Source organism: Phyllostomus hastatus, unplaced genomic scaffold (assembly GCF_019186645.2).
Source record: "Phyllostomus hastatus isolate PE091 unplaced genomic scaffold, TTU_PhHast_1.1 phas_contig_348, whole genome shotgun sequence".
Lineage (NCBI taxonomy): Eukaryota > Metazoa > Chordata > Mammalia > Chiroptera > Phyllostomidae > Phyllostomus > Phyllostomus hastatus.
The window spans coordinates 7,246,447-7,261,966 of NW_025333860.1; the positions used below are offsets into that span (position 1 = coordinate 7,246,447).

At 37.7% G+C, this 15,520-nt stretch overlaps 1 protein-coding gene across 1 annotated transcript in view; it reads left to right on the plus strand.

Annotated features, from left to right (window-relative positions):
• The window catches only part of G2E3 (G2/M-phase specific E3 ubiquitin protein ligase), a 70,062-nt gene that overhangs the window by 13,632 nt on the left and 40,910 nt on the right, over window positions 1–15,520 (plus strand). The window contains exon 2 of the mRNA XM_045841289.1: window positions 13,763–13,803. Within this exon, the coding sequence (XP_045697245.1) occupies window positions 13,767–13,803 (37 nt within the window). The 5' untranslated portion in view covers window positions 13,763–13,766. The remainder of the gene's footprint in view (window positions 1–13,762; window positions 13,804–15,520) is intronic.

Genomic DNA, 15,520 nt, shown 5'->3' on the forward strand with positions numbered 1-15,520 from the left:
TGTAGTGAGTTCATTGTAGTTTCCCTGTAGTTTCTGGTAATTCGCTGTGAGCTCATTGTGCTTCCTGATAACCACTGCTTTGAACTCACTGTCTGATAGTTGAATTGCCTCTATTTCATTTAGCATTCTTTCTGAGGCTTCCTCCTTTCCTTTCATTTGGGGATTGTTTCTTTGTCTTCCCATTGTTTGTGAGACTCTTCTTGTTAGCCTCAGCTTCTTAAATTGATCTGTTCTGGCTCCCTGGGTTTATGGTGTGAACTTCTGTGGTAAAATACCTGTGAGATTCAGTGGTGCAGTCTCCTTGAACTCCTGAGCTCACTGGTCTTGGGCTGTTGTTTAAGTTGGCTCTGTGTTTGTCTTTGGGTTTTGATTGTTGTTGGGTCTTTCTTTGGTGGGTCCTCCCCACCAGCTGGTTAACTGAGGGTCACTCTCTCCATCACCTCTTGTATTTTTTTGTGCTGGTGAGGGCAGGTTGTGTTGAAGCTGGTTCTTCTGTGTGTACAAGGTTTTGAGGATTCTCTCTTGCTCTTGTTCAGTTGTTTGTTCTGGGTAGTTTCTCCACTATTTAGTTGTATCTCCAGATAGGTCCTGGATTGAAGTTATTTTGGCTTCCACCCACTCCTTCACCTTCTTCTGTTGTTATCTGTTGGTGGTTCCTTTGTTGTTGGATTTCCTCTTCCAGCTGTATCCTGGTGTTCACAGCTTCCACCTACTCTTTTTTGTGATCAGTTGGAGGGGGAAGGCAAAATAGTTTAAAACAGCAAGAGAGTATTCTGTGATATTTACAGTAGCAGCCGGTAGAGAAGAGATAGGAGATCCTTTGGCTATGTATTGTGTTAACCGTGATATTCCATCCAACTAGCCACTTTTTAGAAAAGATGGAAAGAAGATAAGACTCTTGTTGGGGAGGGAAGGGTTGTGAGTTGCATTTAGAAGGCAGCGAGTTTGTGGGTCATCAGATTCTGAGGTAAGGTGAGATTAAAGGATAATGAATAGGTGTAGTGTGAGAGAGAATAGAATTAACCACTACAGTAATAGAGTTCAGGAAACCATAGAGTGGCCTAACATCTGAGAGGGGTGTTGTTTAGTATTTACAATTGTATGGAACAGCTATTATTTACAGTAGTATTAGAGCAATGATCATATGACCGAATCTATGTGATCTGGATATCAAGAATAGGGAGTATAGAACTTTGAGTAGTGTGCTAATGGAATCCAAGTGAAGTGAAGGACAATAAATTAGCAATACACTATGAAAGAGAGAACAGGGGAAACCTGTCAAACAAGACAATATAACCAGCCAAGCAAAGGAGACTAAACAGAAAGAAGAGGAATACAAAAATACTATTAAAATAAAAGATGTAAGAATGATGGGGAAAATGCAGATATGCAATAACTTGCAGGTTCTCTGTAATAGCAAAGTGAAATTTGTCTCACTGTCTCAGCTGTTGGGATGCCCCCATTCTGGGTCCAACTCTTGTCTTTTCACAGTTCCAGGTTTTTTTGTCTCATTTGTGGGTATTTAAAAAAGAGAGAGAGAAAGAAACAGAAGAAAGAAGGAAGAAGAGATAAAATTGGAAAGAAAGGAAGAAGGAATAAAACAAGAAAGGAGAGAGGAAAAAGGAATTGAGAGAGAGAAAAATAATAAAAATTCTTTTAAAATTTACATAAAAAAACCTCTTGCTCGTTTCAAACTGGCCACACTGGTTTTTCTGGTCTTGTTGGCTGCAGCAGGCTGAAGGGCTTTTCTTCCCTTCCCGATCAGCACTCATAATCACACGCACTCTTCCCAGAGCTAGCCTGGCTCCTCTCATCAGCGCATTGGGTATGGAATTCAGGCCATGCTCAGAGCACAGTCTCCTCGGGGTTACCGCTGTGGTCTGGGCCCTTCAGGAGAGCACACTCTCCCCAGCTGCAGGCAGGTACGCTCAGCAAGGCCACCTCCAGTCCGACGAGTTTGGGCACGCACTCTTCCCTGTGCTATGGGGGTGTGCAGGGTTTCCCTCGCCCCCTCGGAAGCGCTAACCACCTGGGTGGGGATGAGGCTGGAGTGCAGGAGAATTCCCCAGACAGTGTCTCTTTTCACTTTTTCTTTTTGAGAAATTCCTCCTACTCAAGCCTGCTGCTCTGTACAGCAGCCTGGCCTCTCGCACAGCCCAAGCCTCCAGCTAGACCAGGACTATCCAGGTCAGGGCCGGTTACAGCAGGACTCGCAACTCTCCCCAACCGGCATCCACAAACTCCATAGGTGCTCACAGCCCTTGTGTGTTTGCCACTCAGTCCTTATTCACTTCTCTGCAACTTAAAGCAACTGGGTCTCTCCCGGTGCTGCTCAGACCTTGTTTGGCTGGGGAGGGAGCAGTTGACCTGGCTCTCTCCCAAGAACCCTGTGGCAGACCCAGTGGGTGCCTGGTCTGGGGCTGCAGCTGCCCTGGTCCCCGCACTGGTCCCCGCACTGGTCCCTGGGACCTTATTGTCCTGAAGCACTCTCCTTACTGGCTGGTTTTTCAATGTACGCTACAATTTTTGGTCTCCTATTTTCTTATATGCTGGGGTACTGTTGGCTGTTTGCTATGTTCCTCTGTAGATAGGCTAGGTTTTTCTCCCATGTGTAGGGGGAAGTGGAATCTGCTCCCCCCTACCTCGCTGCCATCTTCCTCCTCCTAGATTTCTATCTTCTTTATCACTAATTCTGTCCTCTGCTTGGTCTGATCTGTTTTCTAAGCTTGATAGTTCATTTATCTCATTTATTTGGAGTTCTTCAGCTCCAGAATATGTTTTATGTATGTATGTATGTATGTATTTATTTTGGTTTCAAAGTCTTTGGTGAAATATTCCTTTTGCTCACTGATTTCTTTTCCAGAGCTTATTGAGTTGACTTTTTGAGTTTTCTTCTGTCTCACTGAGTTTTTTCAGAATTGCAATCTTGAATACTCTAATTTGAATCAGAGTTTCTCATGTCTTTAAGTTTATTTTCTGGAGATTTTTCTTTTCTGTCTGAACTCCCTTCTTTCTTTGGCTATTAATTGTGATTGATGGGTTAATTTCTGCCTGGGCAGTTGTGGGAATGAAATACATATTTTTTAAGTATTTGACTCTTAAGTGTTTAGCTTTAGCAGGTTGATAACTAGAGGTCTTTCTTTTGTTTGCCAGTAGGTGGTGCAGAAGTGCAAATTTTTATTTTCTCTTGTTTGTGCTACTGGAGCTTCCTTGATCTCTGTGGGCCAGTCACTCTGCTGTGAAAATGTCCCATATTTCTCAAGGAGGTGGTCCCCTCTGTTATGACCTGTTTGCCTCAGTCTCAAAGCACCACTTCCACGGTGGAAGTGGTGAGCTGTGAATCTCCTGACCTGAGTCTTCTCTTCGCTGCCTTCCCGTAGCCAGAAGCGCCCACAGAGCTGCTCTGACTTGACCGAGCTGCCTCTACAATGCTCAACATGGATGGGTTGGGGAGGGGTCCGTGGTAGGGGCAGGTTTGCATATCTACAGCTTTGTTATTTCTAGTGCATTTAACTGCAATGCAGACAGACCACTTAGGCTGGGAAGTTTTTTCTGCCTTTTCAAGATCCTCTAAGTGAGGATTTTACTGCTGGCAGGGGGCCACAGGAAGATAGGGTGGGCAGTCCCCATGACTACTGATTCCTCTGTCCAGTGATAGCAGGCTGTGACCCTTTGCTCCTCTTCGCTGCCCCTGACCCTGGGCTCAGCCTCATGTGTGCCATGCTGCTGACATCTCAGAAGCTCTAACAGGTTTTTTTTTTGTTTTTTTTTTTAATTTCAAATTCATTAGGCTGTTTTACGCAAAATATGTGTTCTGCAAATAGAGCTATTCTTGCTTTCAATTTGGATGCCTTTTATTTCCTTCTTGCCTAATTGTGCTAGCTAGAAATTCTGGTACAGTGTTGAATACAAGTGGTAAGAGTGGATATTGTTGTTTTGCTCCAAATTTTATGTGGAAAACTTCCAGTCTTTTACCACTGAGTATGATATTAGCTGTGGGTTTTTCATTGATGTTCTTTATCATGCAAAGGAAATTCCCTTCTATTTCTAGATTATTGAGTTTTTTATTGTGAAAGAGTGTTAGATTTTGACCAATGTTTTTTCTGCATCAATCAAGATGAACATGTTAACGTTTTCTTTTATTTTGTTAATGTGATGTATCACACTGATTTTTTTCATGTGTTGAAACACCCAGTCATTCCTGTGATAAATCCCACTTTGTCCTGGTATTTAATTCTCTTGAAACAGATTCAGTTTGCTAGTATTTTACTGAGGATTTTTGTATCTATATTAATAAGGGTACTGATTGGTAGCTTTTTGGTGATGTCTTTAGCTTTGGTATAAAGGTAGTTCTGGCTTCACAGATTGAATTAAGTAGTTCCTCCTCTATTTTTTATTATGTTTTATTCTATCACTGTTTCTCATTTTCTATTTTGTAGATCAGTTTGAGAAACATTGGTACCAATTCTTCTTAAATACTTGACATAATTCACCAGTGAAGCTTTATAGACCTAAACTGCTTTTTGTTTGGAGATTCTTGATTAATTATTCAACCTCTTTTTAAAAAATATATTTTATTGATTATGCTATTGCAGTTGTCCCATTTTCCCCCCTTCACTCCCCTCCACCCTGTACACCCTCTCCCACCCACATTCCCCCCACTTTAGTTCATGTCTGTGGGTCATACATATAAATTGTTTGGCTTCTACATTTCCTATACTATTCTTAACCTCCCCCTGTCTATTTTCTACCTACCATCTAGCTACTTATTCTCTGTACCTTTTCCCCCTCTCTCCCCCTCCCACTCCCCTGTTGATAACCCTCCATGTGATCTCCATTTCTGTGGTTCTGTTCCTGTTCTAGTTGTTTGCTTAGTTTGCTTTTGTTTTTGTTTTAGGTGTGGTTGTTAATAATTGTGAGTTTGCTGTCTTTTTACTATACATGTTTTTTATCTTTTTCCTAGATAAGTCCCTTTAACATTTCATATAATAAGGGCTTGGTGATGATGAACTCCTTTAACTTGACCTTATCTGAGAAGCACTTTATCTGCCCTACCATTCTAAATGAAAGCTTTGCTGGATAGAGCAATCTTGGATATAGGTCCTTGCTTTTCATGACTTGGAAGACTTCTTTCCAGCCCCGTCTTGCCTGTAAGGTCTCTTTTGAGAAGTCAGCTGGCAGTCTTGTGTACTCCTTTGCGGGTAACTCATTTTCTCTTGCTGCCTCTAGGATTCTCTCCTTATCTTTAATCTTGGGTAATGTAATTATGATGTGTCTTGGTGTGTTCCTCCTTGGGTCCAACTTCTTTGGGACTCTCTGAGCTTCCTGTACTTCCTGGAAGTCTATTTCCTTTGCCAGATTGGGGAAGTTCTCCTTTATTATTTGTTCAAATAACTTTTCCTCTTCTTGCTCTTCCTCTTCTCCTTCTGGTACCCCTATAAATCGGATGTTGGAATGTTTAAAGATGTCCTGGAGGTTCCTAAGCCTCTCCTCAATTTTTGAATTCTTGTTTCTTCATCCTTTCCTGGTTGAAGTTTCTTTCTTCCTTCTGGTCCATACCATTGATTTGAGTCCCAATTTCCTTCCCATCACCATTGGTTCCCTGTACATTTTCCTTTATTTCATTTAGCCTTCATTTATCCATCTAATTTGATGACCAAATTCAACCAGTTCTGTGAGCATCCTGATTACCAATGTTTTGAACTGTGCATCTGAAAGGTGGGCTATCTCTTTGTCACTTAGTTGTATTATTTCTGGAGGTTTGATCTGTTCTTTCATTTGGGCCATTTTTTTTGTCTTGGGGCACCTGTTACGTAGTGACGGGCAGAGCCTTAGGTATTCACCAGGGCAGGGCAACCCACATGGCTGCGTTGTGAGGCTGTGTGTGGGGCAGGGGTCCGAGAGGGAACAGTGGCGCTTGCTCTGCTCTCCACCGGATTTCAGTCACTTCACCTGCTACCCACAAGCAAATTTGGGCCCTTTTGGTGCTGATTCCTGAGTGGGTGGATTTGTGTACATTCTAGGAGCCTGTGGGTCTCTGCAACGAACTCTCCTGTGAGGCTGGGAGTTTCTCCTGTTGCTGCCTGAATACCCATAGGTGTTTTCAATCAGTGGTCTGAAGCTTTATCTTCCCGCACCGGAGCCCTGGGTTGCTCAGTCTGTCTTGCTCCCCAGTTGTTCCTCCCGGTTTGTCTGCTCGCAAATGTGGGACCACCCACTCCACCAGCCACTGCCTCACTGGGTCTGCCAGGTGCCGCCTTGCCCGCCTCAGTCCTCCAGCCACCGCCTTTCCTCGAGTCCTCTCCACCCGGCTGCCTGTCTCCACTTCTCCTACCGGTCTGGATAAGTGTGTCTTTTTTAACTTCTTGCTTGTCAGACTTCCACACAGTTCGATTTTCTGTCAGTTCTGGTTGTTTTTTGTTTTTAAATTGTTGTCTTTCTTTTGGTTGTGGGAGGAGGCGCAGTTCATATGATTCTGGCTTATGGTTTTCTGGGAAGTTGCTCTCAGTTTTCAGCCCATCTGCAATCATATGAAGGCTTGATTGGGGCTGAAGGATTAAATCTAAATTAGCTCCCTCATAGTCCACAGGACTATGGACGTATATATCAGTTCTTTGCCAACTGACCTTTTAGAGAGCATCTGATAAGTCTTTATTACATGGTAAATAGCTTCTTCCAGTGCAGGTGACTCAAGGGAATATCACAGTGCCTTTTATGACAGTTAACATTGTTGTTTCTGCCAGGCTTTTTGGTGGAAACAAGTTGATAAGTACAACCACAAACAAGGAAGGGGAAATCAGGCTTCATCTGTTGAGGGGAAGAGATTCAAACTCTGAATATCACTAACTTACCATGTGGGGGTAAGCAGTGTAAGAGACTTAGAGTGTAACAATGCAACTCCAGCTGCCCACTGTTTCAAAAATGATTACTCCAGAGGCAGGTGCTGTTCTAAAGGAAGGTGGTTTTATTCAGGTGCTGGCAACCTGGAAAATGGGGCACTCTCATCTCAAAGCTCATCTTAGCATCTTAGGCATCCCAGCTAATTTATATAGGTGAACCGTGTGAGGAGGGGAACTAAGGAATTTCTGGCGATATGTAGTTTCTCAGCTCTGCTTCTGGGTGGTTTCAGTGTTATCTCCTGAATGCATCATTGTGTACTTTCATTGCTCCATCCAAGTTTCACTGCTGAGATCTGGGAACAGGATGTGCAGGCAGCGTTTCTGCTGGTTCTGATATGAATCACTGATGCTCGCCGAATTTCTTGTGGTCCAGGTTATTCCTTGGTTAAGCAGGAGCTGCAATTGCTGATGTCTATAAAATAGAAGCACTTAATACATGAATCATCAATGAGTTTGTTAGTACAGGCTATTCTATCTATAATTAACACCTGATTAGTATGTTTACTTCAATCATATTATAAGAATACCTCTGGACAGTGTCTTTCTAGATTGCTTCATTAAATTGTTAATGATATTTTCAGGAAAGGGGGAAATAGTGATATTATTTCTAAGACCAAATCTGTTGTTAATGGTTATTGAGATATATACTTAAATAACATTATTTTCATTGTACTATTTAGGACATCTTAAAATTCATGTACTGGAAGGAAAACAAATGACAAAAATCCAACAAAAATATGTGAATAGTCCCTTTTTTACGTAGTTTTCTTTTGGGGATGGTTGTTTGAAATAAAATTATCATCAATCAGGATTTAGAAAGAAGGGTTTTATTTCAGGTGCTAGGGATTAGAAAGAAGGCTAAATAGAACTGGTCAAAAGTATGAATTGTATGATGTCTGTAGAAATTCTAATTTGAGACTAACTCATTGCAGTGAGAGACATTGCAGACCAGAGGAACCAAAGGGCTTCTCACCAAAGGGTAAAATATATTTCTTACAGGATTTTGGTAAATTCAATTTAGTGTCATTTAGGTGAAATTTAAATGAAGTAGCATTTGCATAGGATCAAGGCAAAGGCAGGACTGTGTGTAAAGGAGTCAATATCAGGTCTGGACTACAAAATGGACCTATGGTATTGTTTCCTTGAAAACTACAAAATTAAGAGAGACAAAGAATATCGGATTTAGAAAACTCCAATTTGTAGCTCTGGTATCTCTGTTGGAAATTTGCTTGCTTACATCCTCCAAGCAAAAGTAGGATATTTTAGAAATTTTCCTTTTATTGCTTTCCGATCATTCGCCCACCTGAGAGACAAGCATTGTTTTGATGTTTTCTATGATTGGTTTTGCCTGTCATGGAAACTTTATGTGAATGTAATAACCTGGGTCTGGATAGTAGTATGTTTTTTCTTTTACTCAGCATATCTGGGAGAGTCAGCTCTTTGTTGCATCTTGCAGCACTTCTTATATTTCATTGCTAAGTAGTATTGCATTTTATCAATATACTGCAGTTTATATATTTTCTTGTTGATGATTTTATGGGTTTCCAGTTTCGGAGTATAATGAAGGCTGTTAATGAATATTCTTGTATACAGTTTCCTGTCTAATATATGTTTTTATTTCTCTTGAATAAATACCTAGGTGTGAAGCAAGGGTTAAGTGCATGGGTATATATTTAACTTTTAAGAAACTTCCAAAATTTTCAAAATAATTGTTCCATTTTATATGCCCATCAACAATTTATGGGAGTTCCCAGTTGCTTCATATCCTTTCCATTGTTTGGTATTGGTGGTAGTCTTTTTAATCTTTAACCATTTTTATGGGTATCAAGTGATCTTTCATAGTATCTTTAATTTTATTATTCTGATTACCAGTGATGTTGAACATCTTTTCATGTGTTTATTGGCCATTTGTATTCTTCCTACATGAAGTGTCTGTTCATGTCTTTTGCCCATCTCTTTATTAGATTGTTTTATATCATTGAGTTGTAGGAGTTCTTTGTTTTCTGAGTACAAGTCTTTGTCAGACATCTTTTTCAAATATTTTCTCCCAGTCTATGGCATGGATATTCACTTTCTTAATGGTAACTTTTGATGAGTAGAAGCTTTTATTTTGATGAAGTATATATAAATACTTCATGAAAGTGAAGGAAAGTGAATGTGTTACTTTTTTCCCAAGACTTTATTTATTTTTAGAGACAGGGGAAGGGGGGAGAAAGTGAGGGAGATAAACAGCGATGCAAGAGAGAAACATTGGTCAGTCACCTCTTCCATGCACCTCGAATGGTTACCGAACCAGCAACCCAGGCACGTACCCCAACTGGGAATTGAACTGGTGACCTTTCACTTTGTGGGACAATATCCAACCAGTGGAACCACACTGGTCAGGGCTGTATTACTTTTTCTTTTAAATTTTTTGTAGTTGTAATTTTTACAGTTAGGTTTATGATCCACTTAAAATTAATTTTTATGTACGGTATGAAGTATGGATCCAGGTTAACTTGTTTTCCATATGACTATCCAGTTTTGCAGTAACATTTGTTGAAAAGACTTCTATTTCCCATTGAATTGCTTTTGTACCTATGTTGAAAATCAGATCACTAAAAAAGTGATGACTTATTTCTAGACTTGTGCCATTGATGGAATAGTGTGTATTAATAACTGAAAAACTGTATAAAGTGCTTATTAGATATTGGCATACCTTTTCCATTCCTGTTTAGACAGCCTTGGAGACCTTTCTTATGATTAGCTGTGGCCAGTGATACTTGGAGGCTTTCAGCATGGTCCTCTACATCCTGCTGAGCTACTTTTGTTGTATGTCATGTGAGATTGATGTTCAGGTTTATTCTTTTATATTTATCTGTAAATATGAGGAAGCACATTTTTAGTACAGAGTTCTAAAGTTGGTAATTAAGAATCTTCACGTATCTTTTTGAAAGTAATATAGTTGCCTATACAATTATAAAAATCTAGATAGGGCTTAATCACATTGTCTTCTAAGAGAGATGCCTTGGATTCTTGCAGTGGGAAGGGGAGGAATAGCAGAAGATGTAATGATTTCTTTACAATGAAAATTCAGTTTAGAATCTTGCTTACTCATACCAATATCTGTAATATAATTGTCAGTCACATTCAGCAAATAATTATTACCACTGTGCTGAATTATATGGGGATGTTAACCTCAGGGAATTTAGTAGTATAGCTGAGGAATTAACAAAATTGAAATAAACATAATGTAAAGTAATACATGATTAATGTTTGCATTAATGCCATTGAGAGATTTTTAAATATCTTTATTAAAGTTACCTATATTGTGGACCTAAATCATTATACTAAGTTATAGTAAATCTAAAAGTAAACAATAGATAGATGCAACTCACCCACAGAGATGACTGGTTAAGGAATTAGAAGATAGAGATATTGAATATCAGATATAAATCCGTTGGGAACTGACTAAACATCATTTATAAGTTAAAATTTTTGTGTTTACTCTAATTAAAGTACTGTTACATTTGTGTATATGGAATTTTCTGTGGTAAATTCTTAGATATGAATGATTTATGGTATGCTGAATTATTATCAGATGTTGAATTATAAAAAAGGGCATTTTATCTCCCTATTTACTGTATTTCATCATTTTTAAGATTGACACTCTTTCATCCTTGTTAGCATGTTTAAAAACAAGCTTTTTGTGGGGAGGCAGAAAAGGCAAACTACAGGATATGGCCAAAGTAGGTTTACAGTTGTTTATATGAAAAACAATATAATAATTAATAAATAATCATACAAGAATACAGTATGTTTCACATACAATATTAAACCCACTTTTGCTGCACCCCTGTGTATAGTGACAGAAGGGTGACAGAAGGATATGGTGACTTAGAGTGGTGAACAGACAATGCAATATATAGGTAATGTATTATAGAATTATATATTGAGTTGGCCAAAAAATCTATTTAGTTTTTTTGTAATATGTAAGATACACATTTTTTATTTTCACCAGTAACTTTATCGATTTGGATATTTTGAGTACGTTGGCTCTCTCCTGTGTGATATAATGTTGATTGTTCTCAGTTAATGTCTCAATTTGATTGCTATCAACTTCAACTGCTCTACTCTACTGTGGAGCACAAATAATCTCCAGCACAAAGCTTCACAAACCACTTTTGATGTGTTTGATCAGTCACAGCACCTCCTACATACACTCCACAAATCAATTTTTGTGTTTCAGTTGAGTTTTTACCTTTCTTGAACTAATAAAGCATAATATGCTAAAAATATTGCTCATTTTCTTTCATCTTCAGTGTTAAAAAGGCTACACAAAAATTAACTAATTTTACTAAGTTTTTTCTTAAATGCACATTTCTATGACAGCTGTCACAAAACAATCTAACAAAACTGTTTCAAATGAAGTTAAAGATAATGAAGCTCCACTAAAGCCATATTATGGGAGGCGGGGAGCAAATGAACTTTTTGGCCAACCCAGTACTTGAAACATATTAACTGATGTTATCCCAATATATTTAATAATAAAACTTAAAAAAAAAAACAGATTGTGATCCTCAGCCAATTTTGGCAAGGTACTGAATCTGTGGCAATTGTATGAATATATATACAAGTCATAAATGTTGTCATATGCCTGTATAGAGTATAGTAAATGCCTCTAAAAAAGAAAAATCATCCAGGAAATACTAAGGAGTATTCCTTTAACATTATATAATGGTTGTGGGGATGGGAAAAGTAGGCTACACCCACTTAATTTCAAAACTTGCTTAATGCAGGACACTTTCATTGTTTTATGTATTCTTTAAAATATCAATCTTGATGGCACAGATGATTTTGTAAGGAAGAACCCGGATATATTGAAGCTTGTAGTCAGAATGATTCAAAAGACTTAGATTATGACTTTTTATGAAAACACCAAAGTGATATATGAGGAAAACAATTTTAAACTCAAACATTTTTTAAAATCTGTATGAAATGTAAATTCTAAATTGTAAGAAAGCATCAACAAAATTTTATAGTAATCTCTGTGGTCTTTTTGCCCCTCCTGTGATATTACCATTGTTATTTATTGTGCTCTTTTATTATTTTCATGTGAAGTGGCACAGTCATTCAGTTATAGGTTAGTCTGTTGTCATTTCCAAGCTCTGTGATCTCTCTGAGCATTGGTTTTGCAGCTGTAAAAGGAGATTTTATTTATAGTACCTAGTAGCATCATTACGTTTGTTCTTTTCAACTTAAATTCCAAGAGCCAACACATATGTATACTTGAATCTCATAACATTTCAAGTAGGCTGTTCATATATCCTTCAAAAAGTGAAATTTGATACTATTAAGATGTTTTTTCTCTATTTGATCTTTTAGCACTAGAGACAAAAATTATATTTCAGTAATGAATATTAATAATTTTATTTGTTATCTAGTGAGGAGACAGGCAGATCAGTGTCTTTCCGTATGTAAATGGATGAACACTGTATTAGAGTTAGAATGTGATATGGCAGTCATGCTGCAACTCTGTATAGAATCCCTGCAAGTAAAATAGCCACAGATATAGTCTGATAAATGATTGTTGTATAGACTACTCAAATATGAATGCCATTACTATTGATGATGGTGTTTTTTTGTCCGATGAGCAAGTGTTGGTAAAATTATGAACAAAAATAAAATAGAAATTTTTTTTACTTTATATAGGAGTTGTAGTTTAGAAATAGTCATTTTGTTCTAAAATAGCAGGAGAAAAAAGACTACATGTAAAATGGGCTTAGGTTCTAGGTTGATATAATTGTAAATAGTTGTGTTTTGTTTGTTTGTTTGTTTGTTTAATCTACTTGAATGTACAGCTGGAAATTCAGAAGTCTAGACCAGAGATCTTCAACTACTTGCTGTGGTGCACTAGTGTGCTGAAAGAATTTTTGAAATGTGTAATACCTAACTGTTTATTTAGTCAGGGGCACTAACCTCTTCCTTAAATTATGAAATAAAAAATAACAGCTGACACAACAATAGCTGTCTGGTATGAATGAATCAAAATTAATCCTATTTTTTTAGATCAACAAAAATATTTTTTGGATGTGCCACAGAATTTTAGTAATTGGTTTATATGTACCATGAGATGAAAAGGGTTGAAAATTGCTCATTTAGACCACAGGTGGCAAACACAAGGCCCACAGGCTGAGTCCAGCCCTCCACCTTGTTTTATTCAGCCTGGCACCTTGTTTCTACCTGGCAGCAGCACTGAGCTCTCACTTAACTGTTAAGGAGTAGTTACATTTATACAGTTCTAAAATTACATTCAGCCCTTTGAAGGCAACCTTGAAGCTGATGTGGCTCCCGGTGAAAATGAGTTTGACACCCCTGACTAGATTCTTTATTGTGTAGGTCTGTTGGGTGCATTGCAGTATATCTTAAAACTCTGGCCTCTTTACAGTAAATAAAAGCAGTCATCTTAATCTCTTGACAACTAATAAACATTCCTTGCAATTTTAAAAAATTACTTGTTAATTTTAGGAAGAGAGGAAGGAAGAGAGAAACATTGATTTGTTTTTCTACTTATTTATGCATTCACTGGTTGATTCTTGTATGTACCCTGACCAGGGATGGCACCCACAACCTTGGCTCTAACCAACTAAACTACCTGCCTAGGACTCATTTCCTCCAGTTTTAACAGTGTCCACAGACATTACCACTCTTATCAGAAATTGTTGGTCTTATTGTATAAAAGGTGAGGAAATCATGTACTAGAGTACAAAATGATATGCAACACTTGAAATTGACTGACTAAACATGCACAGACTAAATTTAAGATGGATAACTTGAGACTTTTAAATTAAGATGACTGTATTGTATGTTCTTGTGTTTTCTAGTAAAATGAATGAAAATAACCCTGGTGACTCTAAGACTCTCGGTAAGTAACCGTATTTAAATTTTTCAAATATAATTTAAAATATTAAGATATTTTACTCTTGCTTTTTTATTATAATAAACCTCTTTAGAATTCTGCGCAAACAATAGAAATGAATTCCTGGATCCATGCTTACTTCGTATATCTGTATACTAAAGAACAATTTTGTATGTATTCACTTCAACAAAAATCTGCTATAAGAAGATAATTTACCATATTTTATTTGTATTATCTATATGTATTTATCAGGTATAGTTTGTACCTGAGTAAAGTGGTATTTTTTATTTAGTAAATAATTTTTCTTACAAAAGAAAATGCTGGTGAGAATGATTTAAACAATACATGGAAGTTGAACACAAATAAGAAACATGGCCTCTTGAGTGGTCACAACAGTCTCCTCAAATAGATATAGACCTTTGTAGTTGTTTTCATTTATATTTTGAATTGAAACAGTATTTATTGATTTGCTCCCATAGAAAATGAGAAATTTAAACTGTTACTTTATACTCTTTCTGCCACCACTTCTCCTCTATTCTACCCTTTTTAAGATTTATTTTTTATTCCCTCTCAAAGTATTACACTTAAAACTCTATAATTTGCATATCACTTAAGGAGATTATCTGTTGACTCTACAGCATGTTAGATAAGGAAATTGGTGCTCTTAAACCTCCCTCTGCTTTCCTAACTTTACCTACAGACTCCTATCAACTATGCTAACAGTTCTGATACTTAAAAATTCATGGACTACCTTCATGTCTTTGTCAAATGCAAATACTACCTGTTCTGTTATTAATATTTTTGCTAAGATTGACTCAGTCTTGTATGTATATATGTGAATGTGTTTATTTCATTGTTATGATGCAGCCAGTATCATTTGCTAGTGTAGAAGGTGATCTTAAGTATAATTAAGTCAGAACAATTTTATTGACTTTTAGACATTAAAATGTAGGAAAAAATGAAAGCACAAATAAAAACAAAAGTAACCTATTTACAAAATGCATGCCTGAAACCTGGTCTGTCCTGCATTCATGGTCTTCATACTGGGTGAAGGGCAAAGGGGAACACATGGACAGCCACAGGCTCACTGTCTATAGCAGATTCAGGTTCATTCAAGCATACATCATGAGGACTTCTCTTCTGTAGTGTAAGCTAATTCCTTGTAGTCCTCTTTCTCTTGATGTGCACTTACATAAAAGTAGAGGCAGTAGGGATGAAGACATTAAGGTAGGAGCTGCTGGTGTAAGATGTCCAATAAACAAATGGCAATTTGCTGGAGTTAATGTGGTCAGTTACTTTATGTGGGGAAGGCAGGGGAGCTGAACTCTTTCAAAACGTTGGAGGAAAGGGCTTTCATTTATGGCTTAATTCATTACACTGGAGAGAGGAAGGTAAATAATAGGGGAGCTATTTCACAGTATTATATTTTAGCTCATGGAGGTTTGTTTCCAGTCCTGAGTCTATTTTGTAACTAGCCTGTTAACAAATACATAGCACCTTTTTAACACATAACATCTATTCTTGATTAGTTAAAGTAAATAAGACAAGCTGCTGTCATAGGTAAACCCTGAAGTCTTAATAGTTTAACACAATAAAAGTTTATTATGTGTTCATGTTACAGTTCAGTGTGGATTAGTTAGGGGAGATGGGACACATAGGGAGTTTCTGTTCCATGCATTCATTCAGAGATTCAGGCTCCTTCATCTTGTATTGATCTTGCACC